The sequence below is a fragment of the Oncorhynchus tshawytscha genome, linkage group LG02 (assembly GCF_018296145.1).
Source record: "Oncorhynchus tshawytscha isolate Ot180627B linkage group LG02, Otsh_v2.0, whole genome shotgun sequence".
In the NCBI taxonomy this organism is placed as follows: domain Eukaryota; kingdom Metazoa; phylum Chordata; class Actinopteri; order Salmoniformes; family Salmonidae; genus Oncorhynchus; species Oncorhynchus tshawytscha.
Window position 1 is genome coordinate 42037920 of NC_056430.1, and position 27019 is coordinate 42064938.

Consider the following 27019-nt stretch of genomic DNA (forward strand, 5'->3'; position numbering starts at 1 on the left):
TTCTCTCTGCTTCTCTTTCTCTCTCCATCCGTGTCTCTCTTTCTCTCTCTATCCGTGTCTCTCTTTCTCTCTCCCTCCCTGTCTCTCGCTTTCTCACTCTCTCCCCTCCACACTCCCCCCTCTCTCTGACTTTCTTTTGTCTCTTTTCTCTCTCTAGCCAGAGAATCTGTTGTATTACAGTATGGACGAAGACTCTAAGATCATGATCAGTGACTTCGGCCTGTCTAAGATCGAGGATACAGGCAGTGTCATGTCTACAGCCTGTGGGACCCCAGGATACGTGGGTAAGAGATCTGTGCGTGCATGAGTGTGTGTGTGTCCATGTGTTTGTGGGTGTGTGCATGCGTGATCTCTCTCACTACCCCCCCTCTTTCTCTCCCTGATCCATTCACAACCTCCTCACATGCCATTTATGTTGGAGTGCTATTGTATCAACTGTTAGTCCTTCAAAAGCTCTCTCTGTCTTTCTCGTGTGTGTGTGTGTGTGTGTGATGTAACCCACTAGAGCTCTGATTGAGAGGGTAAAACAAGAACTTCAATGTAGCAATCAGTCCCTCCGTCTTTCTCAATCACACTCTCCCTCTCTGTCTTTCTCCCTCTCAGCCCCTCTGTTTTTCACCAAATCTCTCTCCATCTCTGTCTTTCTGACTCCCCCTCTCTTCCTCTCTCCTCCTCTGACTTCGCGGTTTCATGTTGTTGGCAGCTCCTGAGGTGTTGGCTCAGAAACCGTACAGCAAAGCAGTAGACTGCTGGTCCATCGGAGTCATCTCTTATATTCTGTAAGTTATCTGCTTAGTCCTCTAACACAAATACAGTGTCTCATACTCTGTGTACTGACTGGTGCTTGTGCATTTAAACATCTGTTATAGAACACTCGCTCGAGCAGCTCGTACCAAAAGTTGTACATTTCTTAAATGGTCCTGTCCGTGTCCTTCAATGATCTTCACACCCCCACGTTATTTGGTATGGTCGTATTGGTATGGTCGATCTATGGCTAGGACTCTTGGCACTTAATAGCACTACAGTGATATTACATCCTTTCAACCAAATTTAAATTGGAGATTTTATTAACTGCGTTCGATGTATGGAGAAAAAAGTGTTCCCTCATGTCATATGAACTCTTTCAGGTTGTGTGGCTACCCTCCGTTTTACGACGAGAACGATGCTAAGCTGTTTGAGCAGATACTGAAGGCAGAGTATGAGTTTGACTCTCCTTACTGGGATGACATCTCCGATTCAGGTATCTTAAACACACTTTTGACTTTTTTTTGATAATAGACAAAAGTCAAAGAGGATCACACACAAAAAACAATAAAATCATGAATTCTTTTTCAATGATCTGCACTCGTTTCAAAGACAGATTGCATTGGACTGTGAATGAATACCATGTCTACTTTGTGTGGATTTGTAAGCCATTGATTGTACTGTACCATACACAAGTATGTGGACATCCCTTCAAATGAATGGTGTTGGCCATTTCAGCCACACCCGTGGCTGACAGGTGTATAAAGCACACAGCCATGCAATCTCCATAAACAAACATTGGCAGTAGAATGGCCCATACTGAAGAGCTCAGTGACTTTCAACGTGATGCCGTCATAGGATGCCACCTTTCCAACAAGTCAGCTTGTCAAATTTCTGCCCTGCTAGAGCTGCCCCGGTCAACTGTACTGTAAGTGTTGCTATTGTGAAGTGGAAAAGTCTTGGAGCAACAACGCGAAGTGGTTGGCCACACAAGCTCACATAATGGGACTGCCGAGTGCTGAAGTGTTTAGCACATAAAACTCATCTGTCCCTGGTTGCAACACTCACTACCGAGTTGCTTCTAGATGCAGTTTGGAACATCAGCATAATAACTGTGAAGGATGTTATAGCAGCAAAGATGGGGCCAACTCCATATTAATGCCAATGACTTGGAATGAGATGTGTTTACGATTAGGTGTCCACATACTTTTGGTCATGTAGTGTATCTGGAGATAGTGTAAATTGGTAAGGATTCAACAATGTGAATGTTCAGTAATGATTTGAAACTGTTTTGATTAATTTCAGCTAAAGACTTTATCTGTCACCTGATGGAGAAAGACTTCATGAAGAGATATACCACTGATCAAGCACTTCAACACCCCTGGTACTACAAGCTTTCCCCAACCCTAGCTTCATGTCCACATCCTGGTTCAACCCTGACCCTGACCGCAACCCTAGCTTCATGTCCACATCCTAGGTCAACCATAACCCTGACCGCAACCCCAACCCTAGCTTCATTTCCACATCCTAGGTCAACCATAACCCTGACCGCAACCCCAACCCTAGCTTCATTTCCACATCCTAGGTCAACCATAACCCTGACCGCAACCCCAACCCTAGCTTCATTTCCACATCCTGGTTCAACCCTGAACCTGACCGCAACCCCAACCCTAGCTTCATGTCCACATCCTGGTTCAACCCTGAACCTGACCGCAACCCCAACCCTAGCTTCATGTCCACATCCTGGTTCAACCCTGACCGCAACCCCAACCCTAGCTTCATGTCCACATCCTGGTTCAACCCTGACCGCAACCCCAACCCTAGCTTCATGCCCACATTCCGGTACACCATAACCTCAGCTTAGGTTGAGGTTTATCTGAACATCTTGGTTCATGTGCAGAAACATACATGTAACTGCCAAAATAAAGAAAACACCAACATAAAGTGTCTTAATAGGGGGTTGGGCCACCACGAACCAGAACAGCTTCAATGCGTCTTGACATGGGTTCTACAAGTGTCTGGAACTCTACGAGGATGCGACACTATTCTTCCACGAGAAATTTCATCATTTGGTGTTTTGTTGATGGGATGTTAATTCCTTAATTAACTCAGTAACCACATCTGTGTGGATGCACCTGCTTTCAATATGCTTTGTATCCCTCATTTATTTAGATGTTTCCTTTATTTTGGCAGTTACCTTTTACATAAAAGACGTATAAAAATAAGAAAATAAACACAAGTAAAATATATGATCAGCCTAACTCTATGAACAGTACATCATCAATAAGTGATAAGTCATAAAAAACAAAATGGCATACCACCAAATCAATAAATATGCATATCAATGTCTTTAGTGATATAGCAATACATTTGCATAGTTTGAGAGCTCTTGGCAAGAAAGAACTCTGGTTGTTGCAAAAGAGTAATGCCTCCTCAGATCATACTGCCTCTGTGTACAGTAGGGGGTAGAACTTTGTGCAGTGGACTCAGTGGTGGAAAAAGTACCCAAATCTCATACTTGAGTAAAAGTAAAGATACCTTAATAGAAAATGACTCAAGTAAAAGTGAAAGTCACGCAATAAAATATTACTTGAGTAAAAGTATTTGGTTTTAAATATACTTAAGTATCAAAAGTAAATGTAAGTGCAAGAATATACTTAAGTATTAAAAGTAAAATTAAAAGTATAAACCATTTCAAATTGAGAGAGCAAACCAGACGGAATCATTTTAAAATGTTTTTATTTACGGACAGCCAGGGGCACATTCCAACACTCAGACATAATTTCCAAACAAAGCATTTGTGTTCAGTGAGTCCGCCAGATGAGCGGGATGACCAGGGATGTTCTCTTGATATGTTCGTAAATTGGACGATTTTCCTGTCCTGTTAAGTAAATAGTACATTATTTTAAGTAAAAGTAAAAGTTGTAAAAATATCAATAGTAAAGTACAGATACCCCATAAAACTATGTATGTAGTACTTTAAAGTATTTATACTTTACTTTAAAGTATACAGTAAGTACTTAGCACCACTGAGTGGACTTATGTGGTCATGCAGGAGTGCTTTGAAGGTCTTGACTTTGAAGGTCTTGGCTTCATCCCGTCTGAATGGGAGTGAGTTGTAGGGCTTCATCCCGTCTGAATGGGAGGGAGCTGTAGGGCTTCATCCCATCTGAATGGGAGTGAGTTGTAGGGCTTCATCCTGTCTGCTCTCCTGAGATGGGAGTCAGTTGTAGGGCTTCATCCCGTCTGCTCTCCTGAGATGGGAGTGAGTTGTAGGGCTTCATCCCGTCTGAATGGGAGTGAGTTGTAGCGCTTCATCCCGTCTGAATGGGAGTGAGTTGTAGGGCTTCATCCTGTCTGCTCTCCTGAGATGGGAGTCAGTTGTAGGGCTTCATCCCGTCTGCTCTCCTGAGATGGGAGTGAGTTGTAGGGCTTCATCCCGTCTGAATGGGAGTGAGTTGTAGCGCTTCATCCCGTCTGAATGGGAGTGAGTTGTAGCGCTTCATCCCGTCTGAATGGGAGTGAGTTGTAGGGCTTCATCCCGTCTGAATGGGAGTGAGTTGTAGGGCTTCATCCCGTCTGAATGGGAGTGAGTTGTAGGGCTTCATCACGTCTGAATGGGAGTGAGTTGTAGGGCTTCATCACATCTGAATGGGAGTGAGTTGTAGGGCTTCATCACGTCTGAATGGGAGTGAGTTGTAGGGCTTCATCCCGTCTGAATGGGAGTGAGTTGTAGCGCTTCATCCCATCTGAATGGGAGTGAGTTGTAGCGCTTCATCCCATCTGAATGGGAGTGAGTTGTAGGGCTTCATCCCATCTGAATGGGAGTGAGTTGTAGGGAGTTCCAATAATGCGATAGCGTTGTCTCTGAATGCGTTCTAAGACCTTAGAGAGACACTTCAAGCCCTTCAATGCATTCTGGCATAAGGTCCAGGCTGGTTTAACCAGGCTACGATGCCTACGTCCCACATCCCAAACTTCAGACAGCTTGCCCCACCCTGCTCTCATCTCTCTTTTTTGATTTGCAGGATCTGTGGAGACACAGCTCTTGATAAAAACATCCATGAGTCTGTCAGTGCTCAGATCAAGAAGAACTTTGCTAAAAGTAAATGGAAGGTCAGTGACTCAAAATCACATCTTTGATAACTCTCATGTTCTTACGCTTTTTATTAATTTATCTCTCTCTGTCCTCTCTCTAATTTATATGGTTCCTCAGTTTTTTATGGTGGTTGGATAAATCACTGTGCATTTCTCATCTTCAGCTCTCTCTCTCTCTCTCTCTCTCTCTCTCTCTCTCTCTCTCTCTCTCTCTCCAATTTCAGTTCCATTTAAGGGCTTTATTGGCATTGGGAGACATATGTTAACATTGCCAATGCAAGTGAAGTAGATAATAAACAAAAGTGAAATAAACAATAAAAATGAACAGTAAACATTACACTCACAGACGTTCAAAAAGAATAAAGACATTTCAAATGTCTCTCTCTCTCTCTCTCTCTCTCTCTCTCAATCCCTTCCCATTGTCTCTCTCTCAACTCCCTCCCCCTCTCTCCCAACCCCGTTCCTCTTCTCTTCCACCCCCCCTTTCTTCTCTCTATTTCCCTTCTCTCTCCCCTTTCTTTTGCTCTATCCTTTTCTTTCTTTCCCCCTATCCCATCTCCCCCCTCTCCCTCCCCCTCTCCCCCCATATAGCAAGCATTCAACGCCACAGCGGTGGTGAGACACATGCGGAGACTGCAGCTGGGTACCAGCCTAGAGGGCCCCAGCCAGATCACCCCCACCAGCCCCTGTCACGCCCAAGCACTCCTGCTGCAGGAGGAGGACGAGGAGGAGGAGGAGGAAGAGGGACCGGGGGTAGAGGAGGAGAGCTGTAAGTGAGACAAACACTGAGCCTGTCCCCCTCAGACTCTCATGCTTTCTATCTTTTCTATAGATTTGAATCTATTCTTCCGTGCCCAGAAACCTGCTCCTTTTACTCTCTGTTCCAAATGCACTAGACGACCAGGTCTTATAGCCTTTAGCCGTACCCTTATCCTACTCCTCCTCTGTTCTTCTGGTGATGTATTGTTTAATCCAGCTCCACTCCCATTCCCCAGGTGCTCTCATTTGTTGACTTCTGTAACCGTAAAAGCCTTGGTTTCATGCATGTTAACATTAGAAGCCTCCTCCCTATGTTTGTTTTATTCACTGCTTTAGCATACTCTGCCAACTCGGATGTCTTAGCCGTGTCTGAATCCTGGCTTAGGAAGGCCACCAAAAATCCAGAAATGTCCATCCGACAAGATAGAACTGCCAAAGGGGACAAGTTGCAATCTACTGCAGAGATAGTCTGCAGAGTTCTGTCTTACTTTCCAGGTCTATACCCAAACAGTTCTAGCTTCTACTTTTAAAAATCCACCTTTCCAGAAACAAGTCTCTCACCTTTGCTACTTGTTATAGACCCCCCTCAGCCCCCAGCTGTGCCCTGGACACCATATGTGAATTGATTGCCCCCATCTATTTTCAGAGCTCGTACTGTTAGGTGACCTAAACTGGGACATGCTTAACACCCCAGCCATGCTACAATCTAAAGTAGATGCCCTCAATCTCACACAAATCATCAATGAATCTACCAGGTACAACCCCAAATCCATAAACACGGGCACCCTCATAGATATCATCCTGACCAACCTGCCCTCTAAATACACCTCTATTGTCTTCAACCAGGATCTCAGCAATCACTGCCTCATTGCCTGCTTCCGTAATGGGTCTGCGGTCAAACGACCACCCCTCATCACTGTCAAACGTTCCCTAAAACACTTCAGCGAGCAGGCCTTGCTAATTGACCTGGCCGGGGTATCCTGGAAGGATATTGACCTCATTCCGTCAGTAGAGGATGCCTGGTTATTCTTTAAAAGTGCTTTCCTCACCATTTTAAATAAGCATGTCCCATTAAAAAAAATGTAACCAGAAACTGATATAGCCCTTGGTTCACTCCAGACCTGACTGCCCTTGAACAGCACAAAAACATCCTGTGGCGTACTGCATATGCATCAAATAGCCCCCACGATATGCAACTTTTCAGGGAAGTTAGGAACCAATATACACAGGCTGTTAGGAAAGCAAAGACTAGCTTTTTCAAACAGAAATTTGCATCCTGTAGCTCCAAAAAGTTCTGGGACACTTTAAAGTCCATGGAGAATAAGAGCACCTCCTCCCAGCTGCCCACTGCACTGAGACTAGGAAACACTGTCACCACCGATAAATCCACGATTATTGAGAATTTCAATAAGCATTTGTCTATGGCTGGCCATGCTTTCCACCTGGCTACCACTACCCCGGTCAACAGCCCCGCACCCCCCACAGAAACTTGCCCAAGCGTCCCCCATTTCTCCTTCAGCCAAATCCCAGATAGCTGATGTTCTGAAAGAGTTGCATAATCTGGACCCCTACAAATCAGCTGGGCTAGACAATCTGGACCCTCTATTTCTAAAATTATCCACCGTAATTGTTGCAACCCCTATTACTAGCCTGTTCAACCTCTCTTTCGTATCGTCTGAGATCCCCAAATATTGGAAAGCTGCCACGGTCATCCCCCTCTTCCAAGGTGGAGACACTCTGGACCCAAACTGTTACAGACCTATATCTATCCTACCCTGCCTTTCTAAGGTCTTCAAAAGCCAAGTTAACAAACAGATCAATGACCATTTCGAAACCCACCGTACCTTCTCCACTATACAATCTGGTTTCCGAGCTGGTCATGGTTGCACCTCAGTCACGCTCAAGGTCCTAAACGATATCATAACCGCCATCGATAAAATAAAATACTGTGCAGCCATATTCATCAACCTGGCCAAAGCTTTCGACTGTCAATCACCACATTCTTATCGGCAGACTCAACAGCCTTGGTTTCTCAAATGACTGCCTCGCCTGGTTCACCAACTACTTCTCTGACAGAGTTCAGTGTGTCAAATCAGAGGGCCTGTTGTCCCGTTTTCTGGCAGTTTCAGTGCCACAGGGTTCAATTCTCGGGCCGACTCTTTTCTCTGTATACATCAATGATGTCGCTCTTGCTGCTGGTGATCCACCTCTATGCAGACGACACCATTCTATATACTTCTTGCCCTTCTTTGGACATTGTGTTAACTAACCTCCAAAAGAGCTTCAATGCCATACAACTCTCCTTCCGTGGCCTCCGAACTTTTCTTAAATGCATGTAAAACTAAATGCAGGCTCTTCAACCGATCGCTGCCCGCACCTGCCCACCAGTCCAGCATCACTTCTCTGGACGATTCTGACTTAGAATATGTGGACAACTACAAATACCTAGGTGTCTGGTTAGACTGTAAACTCTCCTTCCAGACTCACATTAAGCCTTTGCTAGGTAAAGCCCCGCCTTATCTCAGCTCACTGGTCACAATAGCAGCACCCACCAGTAGCACGCGCTCCAGCAGGTTTATTTCACTGGTCACCCCCAAAGCCAATTCCTCTTTTGGCCGCCTTTCCTTCCAGTTCTCTGCTGCCAATGACAGGAACGAATTGCAAACATCACTGAAGCTGGAGACTCATTTCTCCCTCACTAACTTTAAGCGTCAGCTGTCAGAGCAGCTCACAGATCATTGCACCTGTACATAGCCCATCTGTAAATAGCCCATCCAACTACCTCATCCCCATATTGTTATTTATTATTTTGCTCCTTTGCACCCCAGTATCTCTACTTGCACATTCATCTTCTGCAAATCTATCACTCCGGTGTTTAATTGCTATATTGTAATTACTTCGCCACTACGGCCTATTTATTGCCTTACCTCCCTAATTTTACCTCATTTGCACACACTGTATATAGATTAGACTGTTTAGACTGTTTTGCTTTATCTTTGCCAGGTCGCACCACCAGTGGAGCCTCTGAGCAAGTACATTGTTGTGTACAGTACTCTATTGGTACTCTAGTAGTATAGTACTCTAGTCACAGGAGGCTGCTGAGGGAAGAAGGGCTCATAATAATGACTGGCGCAGAGCAACTGGAATGGCATCAAACACCTGGAAACTATGTGTTGTTATGGACTAGGTCCCTGTGGCGGGATCAAATCAGCGGAAATTTTAGAGCGCCACCTATAGTTTTCGATAAAACTCAAACTGTCATTAAAACACACATACAAGGTACTGAATTAAAGCTACACTCGTTGTGAAGCTAGCCACCAAGTCAGATTTGTAAAATGCTTTTCGGCGAAAGCATGAGAAGCTATTATCTGATAGCATGCACCCCCAGAATACCAGACCGTCAACAAAACAACAGATTTTGCGGTAGCCGGCGCTACCCAAAACGCAGAAATAAAATATAAAACATTCATTACCTTTGACAAGCTTCTTTCTTGGCACTCCTATATGTCACATAAACATCACAATTGGGTCTTTTTCCCGATTAAATCCGTCATTGTATACCCAAAATGTGATTTGCTGAAGACCGGTCTGATCCAGAAAAATGCCCCTTTACAAGACGCAACGTCACTTTTTAAAATTACAAAAGTTGCCTATATACTTTTACAAATCACTTCAAACTACTTTTCTAAACCAACTTTAGGTATTTATAAACGTTAATAATCTATCAAATTGATCACGGGGCGATCTGTATTCGATAGCAGCAAGTCTTGAAATCATACTCCATGTTTTCACTTTCATAACATCCTGTGGTGAGCCCCAAGAAAGGAAGTGCCTATACGTCACCAAACCAAGGATAAAGGAGCCTGAAAATGCCAGCACTGGCGACATCGTGTGGAAGCTGTAGGTGTTTACAGGGGATCCCCATGTATTTTCTTCAGCCTTAGACAATACATTGACTGGCGGATGAATATTATTTTTGTGTTTTTGGTGAACAGTTTTTCGAAGGATTTTGACTCCTAAACACGTTATGTTATTTAACCAGTTTTAGAGACTGTTTTTCTATACACACACACTTATCATATGCATATACTATATTCCTGGAATGAGTAGCAGGACGCTGAAATGTTGCGCGATTTTTAACAAAAAGCTGCGAAAATTCGCAGCCTCCTTAACAGGTTTTAATGTATTTGATACCATTCCACTGATTCCACTCCAGTCATTACCACAGATCCATCCTCCCCAATGAAGGTGCCACCAACCTCCTGTGACTCTAGTACAGCACTGTGGAGTACTGTCCCTGTCATCAAGCTCTCCTCTCCTCTCCAGTGTCGCAGCGGCGCGGGAGTGCAGAAGGCAGTGCCGACCGGGACAGTCTGAGGAGTTGCACCTACTGCTGCAGGCCAGCAAGTCGCGTCTGAGTAGCCACAGACCCCGCCCCTCTGTCGCCATGGGGATACGTATGTTTCTATGGAGCCACCCAGAGCCGGCCCAGTCTGGCCATGAATGCAGAGTGATGTTATGACAGGCTGTGTCCACTAGAGGGACACAACCAGCCAGGCATAGTTTCCAGGCACAAAAGACCATTTGTTTCCGTATCACTGAAACCAATACCAGTTCATCATCAACATTCAAACCACTACTACTTTCTTCTTTCCATTGTAATGTTTATTTTTCTTCTTCGATTGTTCCATTTGGATCATAAATCATCCGTATCTTACCTGTGTTTGTTTCAGTTTTGATGCTTCCATCCCCATCAGAAACACTTCAGAGTTTATGAGTGAGTTGACTGCAGGACTCTGGATTGACTCTGTATTCTGGTTCAGACTGGGGTCGTAAAAAGCGCTTCTGGTTCGAGGCATCTGCATGCTTCGGTTGGATGATAAAATGTGAAATGTGTGGATATAAAAGGGAGAAAAAAAATCTTATGGCTGTTCTGTTACCAGAGGTTCACACTGAGATCCCTATGACAACAAACGGACTGTATAGCCTATCAGATTAATCCTATAACCCTCTCAGCCAATGAGCATGTCCATAGTAACCACACCCACTTAACATGTGAGTTGGGGCACATGGTTTGATGTTGAGACCATTTCAGTTAGGAGTGGTTTGCAAATAAACTCTTGATAAGGAATCAAGTCAGTTGTATGCATGGCAACTCTATCCGCAAAGGTCCCTAAATGTTATGATCATTTAAACGTGCCGCCGATTTTACACCCCTATCCTTTGTGGTGGGAGGGATCTCAGTGTGTGTGTTCACTGTCTGCTCTGTACTGTGCACCTCTCTCTTGTGGAAGAAGTATCGGTCTACCGTCTGCATGACCTGGTTATAATATGTTTACATGAATGATGATCAACATATAAATATTTAAAAAAACACACGTGTATGATTATTATTACTACTCTGTTGTCCTGATCAAAAAAAAATAATGTAATTCTGAATAATGTAATTCTGAATAATGTAATTCTGAAAACGATATAATGTGAAGTGAGAATCACCAGTCAGATGTTCTTTTGTTGACAACGTATGTACGTTGCAGCACAGTCTGAACTGTAACTTTACCTTAACCTCTGCATTGTCCATATGATGGTCATATCTCTACCCCAGTGGCACACTGGCACCATTTCCCTGGTAACCATGTTGATTTAGTTTAAATTACAACTCTAGGATGTTCTATAAGTCGTTGTGGGAGTCTTTATTTGTTTTGTCCACTTAAGGTTTTGTAGTTTGTCTCAACATACTGAATGGTCCCTGACCTCTCCCTTGCCCTGGTACTGTGTAACAGTTTTGATTGTAACATAAAACATGTTGAGTGAACACGACAGACTTCAGTTAAAATGCTGTTTGAAATATTTCAAATACTTTGAGCGTTTGTTTAGGAACGAGAAACCAGTTCTCTAACTGCAATGACAAGACAGAATGCAGTCTGATTAAAAATCTCAAAGTACAGTGTTACTTGATATGATTACGGTTTCAACACATCAGTAAGGCTGACAATGGAAAGCCAACTGGGGAAGCCTATTGTAATCTGTTTTGTTCATGCCAAACGGCTGTTCAGATTGGATACCAAATCCTTATTGTTTAGTTGAATCAGAGGTACTGCTAGGCAAAACCTTATAGTTGGAACTGGTTTAGGGCAATGGTGACCTGTGTTTGGTCCTTAGCAGTGACTTCATGAGGTTATAATTGGTCGAAAGATGTTGGCCAGTCATAGAAGGCAATCATTTTGGCTTTATAAGTGACCGACTGACTGCAGAGTGGAAAATATGCAAACCATGTGTGAAGGGCTTCATGTTATATGTTTGGTGTAGTTGCTGTTGGTGACTTTGTTAACCTAATAACCTGAGTTCATTTGTTTGGTATAGACCTTCTGTTGAACTTTTCCTTGGTTTTGTTTCCCCTTGGTTCCGATTTGTAAAAAACAAAAACGGATTTATTTGACTCATGACAAACATTTAAATGCATAAAGAAACACGTGTATATTATATATATATACATATATTTATATTTATATATATATATATATATATTCTATATTCTATATCCTTTTTTTGTAAAAGCTGTTTTGAGCTACTAATGTATGGATGCAATGCATCATGGGTTATTGATCAACATGTATGAAAGGAGATAATGATTTGTACCATCGGAGGAGATATGATCGCAGGAAATTAAATTAAACTTCCTTGTCTATGCATTGTGTGTACTGTCATTTTACTGTCATTTGTAAAAAATAAAATAAAAATTCAGTCAGGGTCACGTTCATTAGGCACCAAACAGAATAAAACAAATAGGTAGGGACGACTTGAACGGTGAGGGTTATGGTATATTATAATAATACCATCGGTAATACAGTACATGCGTCCTATTCTGCCATCTGATGGGGCAGTATATACTGTACCTGAGTGTGGATAATAGAGGACGTATGTATGGTACAGCAGACATGGGATGCTGTCTTACACTTTGTGTCCAGATAAAATACAAAATGCACTTTATTCATGTTTAATGTCCTTTTATTTATGACAAAGTACACATTTCCAAGGACACTGTCATCCGAAGTGTTAAACATTATTATTCACTGTTGTCACTAGGTGAATGATGTATGTTCTGCTGATTTGCATAGAGAATGTGTACGTGAGAGGATCAGGGAAGGACAGGACGGAACCATTATTTAAGAAATAACAACTGGTCATAGACCAGTTGCAAAACTGCTAATAATATAAAATGACTCTGAACATTTACGACAGGTAAAAAAATACTGTAAACTTATTAACAAACAAATAGGAAATGTAATATTATTTTAGAAATACATCTACTGATACAGTATATCAACATATTGGGGCGGCAGGGTAGCCTAGTGGTTAGAGCGTTGGACTAGTAACCGGAAGGTTGCAGGTTCAAACCCCCGAGCTGACAAGGTACAAATCTGTCGTTCTGCCCCTGAACAGGCAGTTAACCCACTGTTCCTAGGCCGTCATTGAAAATAAGAATTTGTTCTTAACTGACTTGCCTAGTTAAATAAAGGTAAAATAAAAAATAAATAAAAATATTCCACGAATACAATCAATGTGAACACTTTATAGGCATGAAATGAAAAACGTTACGTTCACTCATTGTACGTAACGTAAGATCCCTGGTTAAAGGGGTGCTCTGTGTCAGAGGTGGTTGGCATGAGAGACAAATGACTAACCTAACGTCAAGTCTCTCAGAGGATGGGAGGGGCCAGCCTTGTCCCAGATCTGTTTGTGCTGTATAGCCAGATCCTATGGTTGTTGTCATGGAAGATAATATTGGAGTTGGCAAGACAACAAACAGACCTGGGACCAGGCTAGCAGGGAGTCGATCCCTAATTGGAACAAATAAAGATGTTCTTCAAAAGGCCAATTGGACAAGGGGTGGTTACCTTCATGCAGTAGGCTCTTCCGTAGAAGACGTGTGGCCGATGACATGTTCAGGTACCAATCTGCACCATGCGTGCATCCATCTGCACTCCCATGCTAATAGCTAATGCCCTAACTTGGTCCTAGATCTGATTGTACTGTACAGCCAACTCCTATGATGTTTTTCCATTTCAATAACTGTAGGAGTTGGCAAGACAGCACAAACAGATCTGGGTCTAAGCTACTAATGGATCACTGTTGTCCTGAACTATCTAGCTGAACTATGCCAATCACACTATCCCACCAACTGTCAACCCAATCAAATAGCTCAATGTCAGTCTTCCTTCACCTCCATGTAATCATTTATCCACACCATCCTATCCTTACCTCATGTAGATGCTAAAACAACCCCAACGCCACTCTAGCCATACGTTACGCATCTTCCCGTCAGTCCTTTTAAACTACCTTCTCTCCCAGATCCAGTATGGTGGTGCGTCTCAGGCTCTCTTTAACTCTGATGAACTCTGGGGAACTCTGCAGGCCCTCCTGCTGTGCCTTTAGCTCCCTCTCCAGCTGCAGGGAACAGATGGACACTGACAGTCATTGAATACAGAAGTAGATAGGACTGCATACCATGTGTATGTACAAGTTTCAACCCAACAGGACACAGTATGTAAGGTTTGCAGGAACTGAATAAGTCATGTCTGCTTTGACTCCATCTTACATTTTAATAATGAGCATTGTATGTAAATGAGCTAGTCATGCATGAGCGAAGCTGTGCACAGTGCGAAACATGTCAACTTTGACAAGTCAGACAGACGCAAACGTAAGGGGCTGGATTCAAGCCGTAATCGCCAAAGTATTGCCGACATGCACAGCGTTTACCGCAAAGGCAGTCTCCACCACTTTGACATGACGCATACCAACCTCCTCCAGCCTCTGGTGCCTCTTGAGCAGTTCCTGTTGGAGAGGAGACCTGTTCTTCTTCTCCTCCTCTGCCTCTCTCCTCTGTTTCATCCCCTGTTCCCAGTTCCTCTGTTCCAGAACACGCTGGAGCTCCGGCTTCACATCCAGACAGGGACCTCTGACAGAGAACAAATAGGACTGTTGAAGCGTGTTTGCAGCTATGTGCAGCGCGCACGCTTGGGCTACCCTGTACAAGACCTACCTCTTGTGTGTCATCCTTAACTCCCTGTGGAGCTCCTGGTGGCTCTTGGAGACTCTGACCAGGTTGAGGCGCTTCTTGGGCTGGATGATAAGGTCTCTGCCCTCCTCCTGACTCTCTGGCTGAGGTGGTGATCCACCCGACTTCCCCTGCTCTTGGTCCTCTGCACGTTGACCCTGCTCTCCATCCTGGTCCGACAGCAGGCCAGTGTGGGCTGAGGCTGGGGGACAGAGACAAAGTCAACTTGAACGTTTTGCCTGAGCTCACATCCTCGTTTTAAAAACATGTCCGTAAGCCTCGTATTAGACAGGAGCAGAAATGATGACAGAGGTTACATCACTTACTAACATTACATATTACACAACTAAAATCATGTCCCTTTTCCGCTGGCCAGACACACTCCAGTTGCATCATAGCAGCAGAATCAGCTAAACAGGTCATTTTGTTCTGTTTATAGCACCACAGCTGTTTGTTATGGGAGAGAGGTCCGTTATGGTGTGTTAAGCTTATGTTCTATTCCTTGGCATGGACAACAGTGATCCATTAGTAGCTTAGACCCAGATCTGTTTGTGCTGTCTTGCCAACTCCTACGGTTATTGAAATGGGAAACATCATAGGAGTTGGCTGTACAGTACAAGCAGATCTAGGACCAAGTTAGGGCATTAGCTATCTCCATATCAGAACTACATAGAACGACAGGTGTCCTATTGCACCAGCTTATTGTGCACATGTTGTGGTTATACATTTCACTATCAAACTCCAAGGACCATATTTACAAAGTGTTTGCATAAATACAAAGTTTGCCTCCGTGATTTTCCAGAGGGATGGAAACATGATCATCAACACCCATCAACCCAATATCGAATCATTAATTTATGATGTACTCACAAACCCAACACATGATGCCCTTTTTACACCAATCATCAATCAGTTCCTATGAAAAGCTACTCTTTCTGCAGTTGTTTCTCTCACTGTGAAATTATCTATAGGTCCCTTACCTGACTTGACCAGTCCCTCTCTCTGCCTCCCTGGTGTTCTGTTTGGGATGACACTGCTAGTATCCATCTCTTCTATGGAGCCCAGAGCCCGGCTAGTGATAAGTAAGCTAGCAAAGCTATCACTGGCACTATGAATCCAGAGGTCTGGCCAGAGCTGGGCTGGTCTGGGAGCCTACCTCCATAGCCACTCCCTGCTCCACTACCCTAACACCTCTGTCTCCATTCCACCTCAGCCCCACCTCCAGCCCTGGCCACACCTCTAGCTGCCAGTCAGTCACATGACTGCTCAGGTTGTCCTGTAGCCTCGCTACAGCCCTCTCTCTCTCCATACATCATCTCCTCTTTCCCTCCTCCTCTCCTCTCTTCTTCCTCCTCTCCTCTCTCCCTCTCCCTCCCCTCCCCTTCGCTTTGTGACTTTGATCCTTCCACTCTCTCTCTCCCCACTGTCCCTCTATCTCCTCTCTCCCTCCTCTACCCTCTCTCCCTCTCCCTCCTCTACCCTCTCTCCCTCCCCTCCTCTACCCTCTCTCCCTCCCCTCCCCTTCGTGACTTTGATCCCTCCACTCTCTCTCTCCACTGTCCCTCTATCTCCCCTCTCCCCTCTCTCCCTCTCCCTCCTTTACCCTCTCTCCCTCTCCCTCCCCTCCCCTTCGCTTTGTGACTTTGATCCCTCCACTCTCTCTCTCCACTGTCCCTCTATCTCCCCTCTCCCTCCTCTACCCTCTCTCCCTCCTCTACCCTCTCTCCCTCTCCCTCCCCTTCGCTTTGTGACTTTGATCCCTCCATTCTCTCTCTCCACTGTCCCTCTACCTCCCCTCTCCCTGCTCTCCGCTCTGTGCCTCGCCCTCTAGGTTGGATTACCCAGGGCTCGAGCCCCGCCCTGTTTAAATCTCCTCACTGGAAGCCAACTGCCGGACCTATTTACATAATTACACCCATCACAATATGGTTAGGGATTTACAGTATCACAAAGCACCTCCACGCGCCTCGTGGTAGATAGACACTACAGGCTGGTGACCCGGACACAGATTACGTCTAGTCCCGGACTAGTAAGGACTTTCAATGGAGATTCTCCATTGAGCCTGCGTTTTCTGTCCAGGACTAGATTTAACCTGTGTCTGGGACAACTGCCCTACATCTTCATTGTCCAATGACAATACAGGTAGATGTTAAGTGATGTATTCTTATTCTATTCTAATCGGATAACAGATTGTTCTCACCTGTTCCCTTCAGAGGTGTTCTACTTCTTGTGGGAGAGATTTGGTGGTGGTGTTCACTCTGTCAACAGATAAAACACAATCAACCACATGAGAAACTGTCAGAGGAACTGTCAGACCAAAGAATACAGCAGAATGTTTCACAGTAATGTCGTTCCCAGCTTCTCTCTCTCTCACCATGTTTCTCACCCATCTCTCTCTCATACCATGTTTTTCACAAACATTTTGAATGGTCTAATTCCGAGGATATCTTTCATAAGGTGATCACATCCTACTCATTTTGAATGTCCCAATGGACAATCAGCTCAACAATGGTCCTTTGTTGTTTGTGTTAGACCAGACGTGAAGGGGCAGCTACAGACCCAGATGACCAGTGAACCGAGAGGAGAGGCCCTTGTGATGTGAAGGGGCAGCTACAGACCCAGATGACCAGTGAACCGAGAGGAGAGGCCCTTGTGGAGGCCTGCCATCCACCTCATTACTGACAAAACCACAAACAACAGGCCGTAGTTACTGGCAATAACGTTCAATACAATTATTTTTTTCAATACAATATGAAGCCTTGTTTAGAGGAGCAATATACAATCAGTGGCCAGTTTTTTAGGGCAAATCCATCTAGTACTGGGTCAGAACCCCATTTGCCTCCAGAACAGCCTGAATTCTTCAGGGTATGGAAGCATTACTCAATTGGTATCAAGGGACCTAATGTGTGCCAGGAAAACATTCCCCACACCCTTACTCCACCGCCACCAGCCTGTACCATTAACACCAGGCAGGATGTGGCCATGGACTCATGCTGCTTACACCAAATCCCGACTCTGACATCAACATGACGCAACATGAATCGGGATTCGTCGGACCAGGCGTTGTTTGGTGATACCGTGCCCATTGGAGCCACTTCTTCTTGTTTTTAGCTGGTAGGAGTGGAACCCGGTGTGGTCGTCTGCTGCAATAGCCCATCTGTGATAAGGACGACAAGGACTTGTGTTCCGAGATGCCCTTCTGCACAGCGCTGTTGTACTGAACTGTTACTTTACTATTTGTGGCCCGCCTGTTAGCTTGCACAATTCTTGCCGTTCTCCTTCGACCTCTCATCAACAAACTGTTTTCGCTCACAGGACTGCAGCTGACTGGATGTTTTTTGTTTGTCACACCATTCTTGATAAACCTTAGACACTGTCGTGTGTGAAAAGCCCAGAAGGCCGGCCGTTTCTGAGATAATGGAACCGTTGTGCCTGGCACCGATGATCATACCATGCTCAAAGTCGCTTCAGTCACTCGTTTTGCCCATTCTAACGTTCAATTGAACAGTAACTGAATGCCTTGATGCCCGTCTGCCTGCCTTATATAGCAAGCCAAGGCCACGTGACTGTCTGTAGGAGCAAACCATTTTCGTGAACTGGCCACTGAGTGTACCTCAGATTAAATCCTTCTGCTGGACATACTGTTGCAACAGATTAAAAGCAAGTCCAACTTTGTTTTAAATGAAAGCTAAACAGAATCCGGTGGTTCATTGCATTCGTCTACATGTACATATGTTGCCTGAGGTGGAGGTCAGCCAGACAGCATCTCTTATGGCCTGAGTTTGGCGCAGCATAACTATAGTTCAAAGAAAGGAAATCTGCATTTCAAACGATGACAATGCCTCACCACCACTGATGTGGTCAACAGTGGAGAGACGGACCTTGAGAAATGTAACCACTCTAAAAACGTCATGGACAGAGCTATGGATACAAGGACTGACCATCCATGATATCAACATTATAGTTTTGACTATGGGCTCTACTCAGTCTGTATCGCTGAAGCGTTACAGATTGTGTGCTGGAAACGCAAAGGTCATTTCAGATTGAGACGAAATATGCGGTGTTCACTGTAAATGCAGTCTCCGCTGACGCGGGAACAGTGCCTTTCAATTTCAATCACACCACACTGTCACGCTCAATTTCCGTGATACGGATTGAATAAAGAATTTTTTTTGAGGCTGTACAGTAGTTGTTTACATTTACAGTACATTGTTTACAAACAAAGAAGTAAAACAAGCTCATATTTTGAGTTCTGATGGGGTACAACATTTGAACGTAAGCTCACGAGGCTTCTATAAGTTACAGTGGGGCAAAAAAGTATTTAGTCAGCCACCAATTGTGCAAGTTCTCCCACTTAAAAAGATGAGAGAGGCCTGTATAATTTTCATCATAGGTACACTTCAACTATGACAGACAAAATGAAAAAAAAAATCCAGAAAATCACATTGTAGGATTTTTTATGAATTTATTTGCAAATTATGGTGGAAAATAAGTATTTGGTCACCTACAAACAAGCAAGATTTCTGGCTCTCACAGACCTGTAACTTCTTCTTTTAAGAGGCTCCTCTGTCCTCCACTCGTTACCTGTATTAATGGCACCTGTTTGAACTTGTTATCAGTATAAAAGACACCTGTCCACAACCTCAAACAGTCACACTCCAAACTCCACTATGGCCAAAGACCTGTCAAAGGACACCAGAAACAAAATTGTAGACCTGCACCAGGCTGGGAAGACTGAATCTGCAATAGGTAAGCAGCTTGGTTTGAAGAAATCAACTGTGGGAGCAATTATTAGGAAATGGAAGACATACAAGACCACTGATAATCTCCCTCGATCTGGGGCTCCACGCAAGATCTCACCCCGTGGGGTCAAAATGATCACAAGAACGGTGAGCAAAAATCCCAGAACCACACGGGGGGGACCTAGTGAATGACCTGCAGAGAGCGGGGACCAAAGTAACAAAGCCTACCATCAGCAAAGGCATTGAAGATGAAACGTGGCTGGGTCTTTCAGCATGACAATGATCCCAAACACACCGCCCGGGCAACGAAGGAGTGGCTTCGTAAGAAGCATTTCAAGGTCCTGGAGTGGCCTAGCCAGTCTCCAGATCTCAACCCCATGGAAAATCTTTGGAGGGAGTTGAAAGTCTGTGTTGCCCAGCAACAGCCCCAAAACATCACTGCTCTAGAGAAGATCTGCATGGAGGAATGGGCCAAAATACCAGCAACAGTGTGCAAACGTTTGACCTCTGTCATAGCCAACAAAGGGTATATAACAAAGTATTGAGATAAACTTTTGTTATTGACCAAATACTTATTTTCCACCAATTTGCAAATAAATTCATTAAAAATCCTACAATGTGATTTTCTGGATTTTTTTTCTCATTTTGTCTGTCATAGTTGAAGTGTACCTATGATGAAAATTACAGGCCTCTCTCATCTTTTTAAGTGGGAGAACTTGCACAATTGGTGGCTGACTAAATACTTTTTTCCCCCACTGTATACTCAATGTTTTTTTATGGGTATATATATAATTAATTGAAAATAAAAAAATGTATGTCGCAACAGCAGATTTTCATGAAATATTGAAGGGGCTGGCTAACTTTATACACAGCGACTCAGTCTACCTATTGGCAGTGGTGTACTGGTATTTTAAGCTTCTTTGTCATTTTGTCCTGATCCACCACTACAAATGACTAAATTGAAATGGTATTGACCGCCCAACCCGGATACTGACATGATCAGCTATTGACTAAGGGAGTGAATTTGATTCATTATAAGAGGTTACATGGAGAAAATTGGCCCTCAAATGAAAACGGATGGCCCTCCCTTCAGCAAAATATATTTGGCCTAAACCCGCCCTGAGCACTTAAAGAAAAAAAAAGAAGTGACAATCCTCTATACCCAAAATAATAATTCAAACAAAACATCCTTACCATTTACCCTCATTTCCGGGACAGACTCGAGCCTTAGATATGCCATTTTAGAAATTGTTCTTCATCCTTAAAGCATTACATGGCATCGCAGGAATTGTAATAGCACACAGGGCAGTGGGCCAGGTTGAGGCTTCACAGACCACCGTAGACAATGGTAGGGGTGGAAAGATCTCCTTTATAGTAAAAGCATTGCATGAATCTATCATCGTATTTGCAGGTCCGAGAAATAAAGTATTTTATAAACATTTTTTACGTAATTTTACATATTAGCAGAATATTTTATAATTCCACACAAATTACCTAAATTACAGGCAAAAATTAGATAGATAGATATGATAAAATGGACACATAGGCCTATTTCCCAATGCCAAATCAAAATTGCCACAGAAACTGTCCCTGTTTGCAAATAGTTAAATCTGAGACATCAGTAGGAATCTGAGAATGGTACTTTAAAAAGTTAGGCCTACCTTTCCAACCCAGACAGTAGGCCTACCGATGCAGAAAAATGTAAGCTTCAACTGCCAGATGCAGAAAAATGTAAGCTTTAACTGCTGGCTACTCTTGGCTTAACCCAATGAGAGAAGATCAAGGAGTGTTTCCCTAGAAGCTGTCTGTGTTTAAACATCTTCTACTGTACATAAAGTGAATAGCGTAATCAATTGATAGTGACAGAATTAGATATAGAAGGTTGTAGCTCAGCCTCTGAATGTTAAAGAAAGGAAAGAATGATATCCCCATATGCAACGGAGTCGAGTCTTTCCCTGGTATTTTACAGCTTGTTTCTAGCATAAAGCATCACGGACCAAAGCGCTGTTATAGATCACTTTATATTATCAGATCTGTTTTATTTTCTTAAAAATCTTAAGCTAACAAGGGATAGGCCTGTGCTTTTTGCCATTTTCTGAAATTGAAAAAGCATGACCCTCACCGATTTTCCTCCATGTACCCATTCTGTCCATTTGGATCCATCCCTAACAGGAGACGAGTCGATACTTTTGTTGAGCTGTAGTATTGTAAGAGTTCAGTGAAGGTAATGCTAACATGATGTCATCTAAATGAATACCAGGAGAGTGTAGTCTATAATCTTGTTGAGGTTTAGCGATAGCATCACTGTTCAAAGGGAATTGACCCAAACCCTGCTAATGAATACGAGGAGAAAACGTGTGTGTACATCTGGTTGAGCTGTAGTAATGGCATCTCCGTTGGTTCAATGCTCTTTAGATAATGAGGTGGTATTGCCACTGATTGGCTAACCTCTGGGAGAAGATGCTGTGCGTAGACCATTATTGTGACACAACAGCAGGACCTTCGCTCTGGGGTAAACATGCTGCTCTTACGGGGTCTAGTCTACGTGTTGTTTCACACAGACACACAATTATTTTGGGTTACATATAAAGCTTGAAGGTCCAGACAAAACGTACTGTCACTCTTTCAATTGCTGTCAGAATATTTCAGAAGGTTCCACTGGGCACAGACGTCAAATTCATCGTTTACTTCACATTGGTTCAACGTCATTTCATTGATTCATCCAGTGTGTGCTCCGGTGGGTTTCTACGGCTCATTTGAACTGTTAACAAATTTGTAAATAGCCAATGAAGCATCTCTGGCCTAAGATGGAAACCAAAAGTTTCTGTAATTCTTTATTCTATGAAACAGGTTCGATGAAAGATGTTCATTCAGAGACAAACATTAACTTTCAATCTGGTTGAGGTTCAAAACATGAATTACAATTAAAAAATAATTGCCTCAGGTTTTATGGCTCGCAAGTGTCATAGACCTTCAGGCCTTTTTGGGCTTACAGACACATCAAATTGAATTAGAATAGTTGTTTAACATTTCCAGTCTATTAACATACAGTGCCTTGCGAAAGTATTCGGCCCCCTTGAACTTTGCGACCTTTTGACACATTTCAGGCTTCAAAGATATAAAACTGTATTTTTTTGTGAAGAATCAACAACAAGTGGGACACAATCATGAAGTGGAACGACATTTATTGGATATTTCAAACTTTTTTAACAAATCAAAAACTGAAAAATTGGGCGTGCAAAATTATTCAGCCCCCTTAAGTTAATACTTTGTAGCGCCACCTTTTGCTGCGATTACAGCTGTAAGTCGCTTGGGGTATGTCTCTATCAGTTTTGCACATTGAGAGACTGAACTTTTTTCCCATTCCTCCTTGCAAAACAGCTCGAGCTCAGTGAGGTTGGATGGAGAGCATTTATGAACAGCAGTTTTCAGTTCTTTCCACAGATTCTCGATTGGATTCAGGTCTGGACTTTGACTTGGCCATTCTAACACCTGGATATGTTTATTTTTGAACCATTCCATTGTAGATTTTGCTTTATGTTTTGGATCATTGTCTTGTTGGAAGACAAATCTCCGTCCCAGTCTCAGGTCTTTTGCAGACTCCATCAGGTTTTCTTCCAGAATGGTCCTGTATTTGGCTCCATCCATCTTCCCATCAATTTTAACCATCTTCCCTGTCCCTGCTGAAGAAAAGCAGGCCCAAACCATGATGCTGCCACCACCATGTTTGACAGTGGGGATGGTGTGTTCAGGGTGATGAGCTGTGTTGCTTTTACGCCAAACATAACATCTTGCATTGTTGCCAAAAAGTTTTATTTTGGTTTCATCTGACCAGAGCACCTTCTTCCACATGTTTGGTGTGTCTCCCAGGTGGCTTGTGGCAAACTTTAAACAACACTTTTTATGGATATCTTTAAGAAATGGCTTTCTTCTTGCCACTCTTCCATAAAGGCCAGATTTGTGCAATATATGACTGATTGTTGTCCTATGGACAGAGTCTCCCACCTCAGCTGTAGATCTCTGCAGTTCATCCAGAGTGATCATGGGCCTCTTGGCTGCATCTCTGATCAGTCTTCTCCTTGTATGAGCTGAAAGTTTAGAGGGACGGCCAGGTCTTGGTAGATTTGCAGTGGTCTGATACTCCTTCCATTTCAATATTATCGCTTGCACAGTGCTCCTTGGGATGTTTAAAGCTTGGGAAATCTTTTTGTATCCAAATCCGGCTTTAAACTTCCTCACAACAGTATCTCGGACCTGCCTGGTGTGTTCCTTGTTCTTCATGATGCTCTCAGCGCTTTTAACGGACCTCTGAGACTATCACAGTGCAGGTGCATTTATACGGCGACTTGATTACACACAGGTGGATTGTATTTATCATCATTAGTCATTTAGGTCAACATTGGATCATTCAGAGATCCTCACTGAACTTCTGGAGAGTTTGCTGCACTGAAAGTAAAGGGGCTGAATAATTTTGCACGCCCAATTTTTCAGTTTTTGATTGGTTAGAAAAGTTTGAAATATCCAATAAATGTCGTTCCACTTCATGATTGTGTCCCACTTGTTGATTCTTCTCAAAAAATACAGTTTTATATCTTTATGTTTGAAGCCTGAAATGTGGCAAAAGGTCGCAAAGTTCAAGGGGGCCGAATACTTTCGCACGGCACTGTAATGCATGTCTCTGCAGCACCACCCTGCAAGCTGACCATGTGACCTGAGATTTGTCAGAGTCCAGCGTCGTGTCAAATCAGAAGTGATAAAATGAGGAAGGAAACATAATAGTTACTTACTTTCTTTCCGTGGGTGACTCCCATGGCCTCAGGATGAGCTGAGATCCTCGGCAAGAGTAGGTGAGTCTGTACAGCTCCTGAAGTTTCACTTGTTCTGAAGTTTCACTCGAGCTGGTCTCTAGTGAAGGAGAGGAGAGCAGGGAGGAATGGACTCCCCCAGGACCAAGGACAAGTTGACAACCCTACCGTCGTCTAATGCGTGACACCAGTCTCAGAGAGGGCGCATTAAATCTAGGGAATTCACCAGCCGTTCATCACACCAAGCCCGTCAACAAATGAGAGAAACATAGAGGTCTGCCTCTTTAGGAGTGGGGGGAGGAAGAGAGCCTAGAGAAAGAGAGAGGGGTGAGAAAGGGGGGTAGGTGGGGAGAAGCTTGAGAAGGAAAGAGAAGGGAGCAGTTGATATTTTGGTTGAGAGGGTAAGAGATTGCAAGGAAAGGAGATAACTGAGGAGAGCGAGAGAAGAGTCAGCGTCGGGGTTTGTGAGAAAGAGATAGAGAGAGAGAGAAACAGAAACAAATGGAGGTAGAGATTAGATAATTAAGAAGAATAACATCAAAGAAAAAAAACTCCTGACCACCTGTTCATGGGTAACCGGTGGTCCCCACTCGCCACTCTCCAAAGCTTAAGGGGGGTCCAGGGCAGATTAGGCTAATTGAGGTTGACGGAGCAGCCGGTTTGCATACGGTAATGGGGGGGCATATTGGTGCTCTGTGCAGCCAGGGAAGGTCTAGCTGGCCACTACACCATTCATTTATCTATTTAACCTAGGTAATCCACTCACTAGCAATTGCCACTGCTATCCAGGGAGTCCTTAGCCTGGGTGCCAGTCTGTTTCATTGTCACGCCAAACATGCGCATGTGTGGCATGATAATGAGTGACAAGGAATTCACATTATAGCACAAACAGATCTGGAACCAGGCAAGGGAGTCCTGGAAAACACCAACAACAGGGATTAGGTAGAGATGGAATTGCAACAACACATCAACAACAACTATTGCAACAACACATCATCAGTAGGGTAAAACTAACCTGTCTCACGACAGTCTAAACCCAGCTCACGTTCCCTATTAGTGGGTGAACAATCCAACGCTTGGTGAATTCTGCTTCACAATGATAGGGAGGGCTGACATAGATGGATTTTTGATCCTTCGATCTAGTCAACCAATGAGAGGTGCCTCCCTCCCAAAATAGTTGTGCTACCACGCTAAACACACAAAAGTGAATGAGGTAAGTCATTTCTCCAGGGAAAAGTATGATGCTACACAAAAGACAGCGCATTTCAAATTAGGCCCGGGATTATGACAATACTAAAAGTACAGTACAATTCATGAACTGTAGTTCAATAAAAATCCCATAGAGGGAGCCCAAGATTCATTATTTAATTTGAAACAACATCTCTCGAATTTCTTAAAAACAAGTTTTTTTTAATTGTTTTACATACTTTGAAACTACTCTATTTTGCAAAAAATTATGTAACCATAATAATCTGACATGAAAAAACACACAATGAATGCCCAGTCTTAACAGAGAAGTTGTTCCTTAAAGGTGAGTGATCCTGACAGTGGTTTGTTTGATCTGTCAATCATCAAGCCAGTCCGGAACCATTTTCATAGGAAGTCTATCAAGGCCTGTACTTATAAAACGTCTCATATAGTATGAGTACCGATTCAGGATCTGTTTAGCCTTTGACATAATAATGAATAACAATACATGGATAGGATGGACATGATTCTAGATCAGTATACTCGGAGATTTCTGTATGGGATGTCTAGTCAGATCTTCCTGGGGAAGCAGCCGGCTATTTCCACCACCTCTGGCCAGTTTCCGTAAATATTGGTCTTCTGATTATTGGCAGTCAGCTGAACAAAAGAAGATAGGAAATCATCACACTGTAGTTTCATCAAAGAACCTGTCACACTATATACCATCTGCTTTATTACAAAAGTAGAGAGAGCTTATAGTACTATAGTATCTACTATATAATTGTGTAGTAGTATTGCAAAAATGTTGCTGGACAGAATAGGGATTTTATATCGATTGATCTTGATATTTGTTGTAGACAGTGTCGTTGCTACAAATGCTCTCTCACCTTCTCAAAGGGGCTTTTCTGTTCTGTCCCAGCGCCTCCAGCAAAGACCCAGCTGTCTCTGAATTTGACATCCTTGATACTGCTGCTTCCCAGTCCCGCAAATATGTTCCTGATTTCATCAGTCATCCTGAGGAGAGATTGAGGGTCAGAGTGGATGTGTGACTGTTCTAATTTGAAAACAGGATGTAAAATGAATATTGATTTATGAATGTTTGAATTTATTTAAACTAGAAATGGGCACCGATATGGAAAATCTATATCAGTTGCATTTTTATCTTGATACAATATATTGGTTTACAAAAAAAAAACATTTAGAACTGTCTCTGCTCTGGGAAGTCCAGACATCTGTTTGCGGTTTGCTCATTGGGCCAGGTGTGAATGTTCTGGGAGCCTAACCTACCCACCCAGGCTGAATACAATGGGAGGCCCATCTACCGAGTGATGACTCAGCAGGCATGCTATGAATACTAAGTAGACAGCCTGTGAGAAGGTCTGTGAGAGGGTTTTGTGCATACAGGAAGAGCCATTTATGCTTTTTTTTCACATTATAGTGTAGGTTAACAGGAAGGATAAACCGATATCACAATATGCCTTGCTCATATATTAACATCAAACGATATATCGATATCATATCAAATGATCGATATTGGTGCCCACTGCCCACCACTAGTTTAAACTTACTTTGTCGCTGCATCATCAAAAGATGCCACCAGAACAATCATTCCGGGTTTAATCATC

The 27019-nt window shown here is 43.4% G+C and overlaps 2 protein-coding genes across 3 annotated transcripts in view; one reads left to right on the plus strand and one right to left on the minus strand.

Moving 5' to 3' along the window:
- Positions 1-12291, plus strand: part of camk1a (calcium/calmodulin-dependent protein kinase Ia) — a 64100-nt gene extending 51809 nt beyond the window's left edge. Inside the window, exons 6-12 of the mRNA XM_042299143.1 lie at positions 158-284; positions 704-779; positions 1128-1240; positions 2050-2128; positions 4773-4860; positions 5434-5611; positions 9928-12291. Of these exons, the coding sequence (XP_042155077.1) occupies positions 158-284; positions 704-779; positions 1128-1240; positions 2050-2128; positions 4773-4860; positions 5434-5611; positions 9928-10019 (753 nt within the window). The 3' untranslated portion in view covers positions 10020-12291. The remainder of the gene's footprint in view (positions 1-157; positions 285-703; positions 780-1127; positions 1241-2049; positions 2129-4772; positions 4861-5433; positions 5612-9927) is intronic.
- A 765-nt stretch (positions 12292-13056) lies between these two features.
- LOC112214866 (actin-associated protein FAM107A) lies at positions 13057-25966 on the minus strand. Of its 2 annotated transcripts, XM_024373910.2 has the most exons (5): positions 24189-25966; positions 16860-16917; positions 14645-14861; positions 14404-14560; positions 13058-14049 (listed from the first exon to the last, which is right to left on the minus strand). In XM_024373910.2, the coding sequence occupies exons 1-5, from the start codon at positions 24210-24212 to the stop codon at positions 13933-13935; spliced, it is 573 nt and encodes a 190-aa protein (XP_024229678.1). In that variant the 5' UTR covers positions 24213-25966; the 3' UTR covers positions 13058-13932. The 2 variants fall into 2 exon arrangements, with proteins under 2 accessions (XP_024229680.1, XP_024229678.1); XM_024373912.2 differs by lacking the exons at positions 16860-16917; positions 24189-25966 and adding an exon at positions 15640-15991 and having other exon boundaries at positions 13057-14049.
- Positions 25967-27019: the final 1053 nt, after the last annotated feature.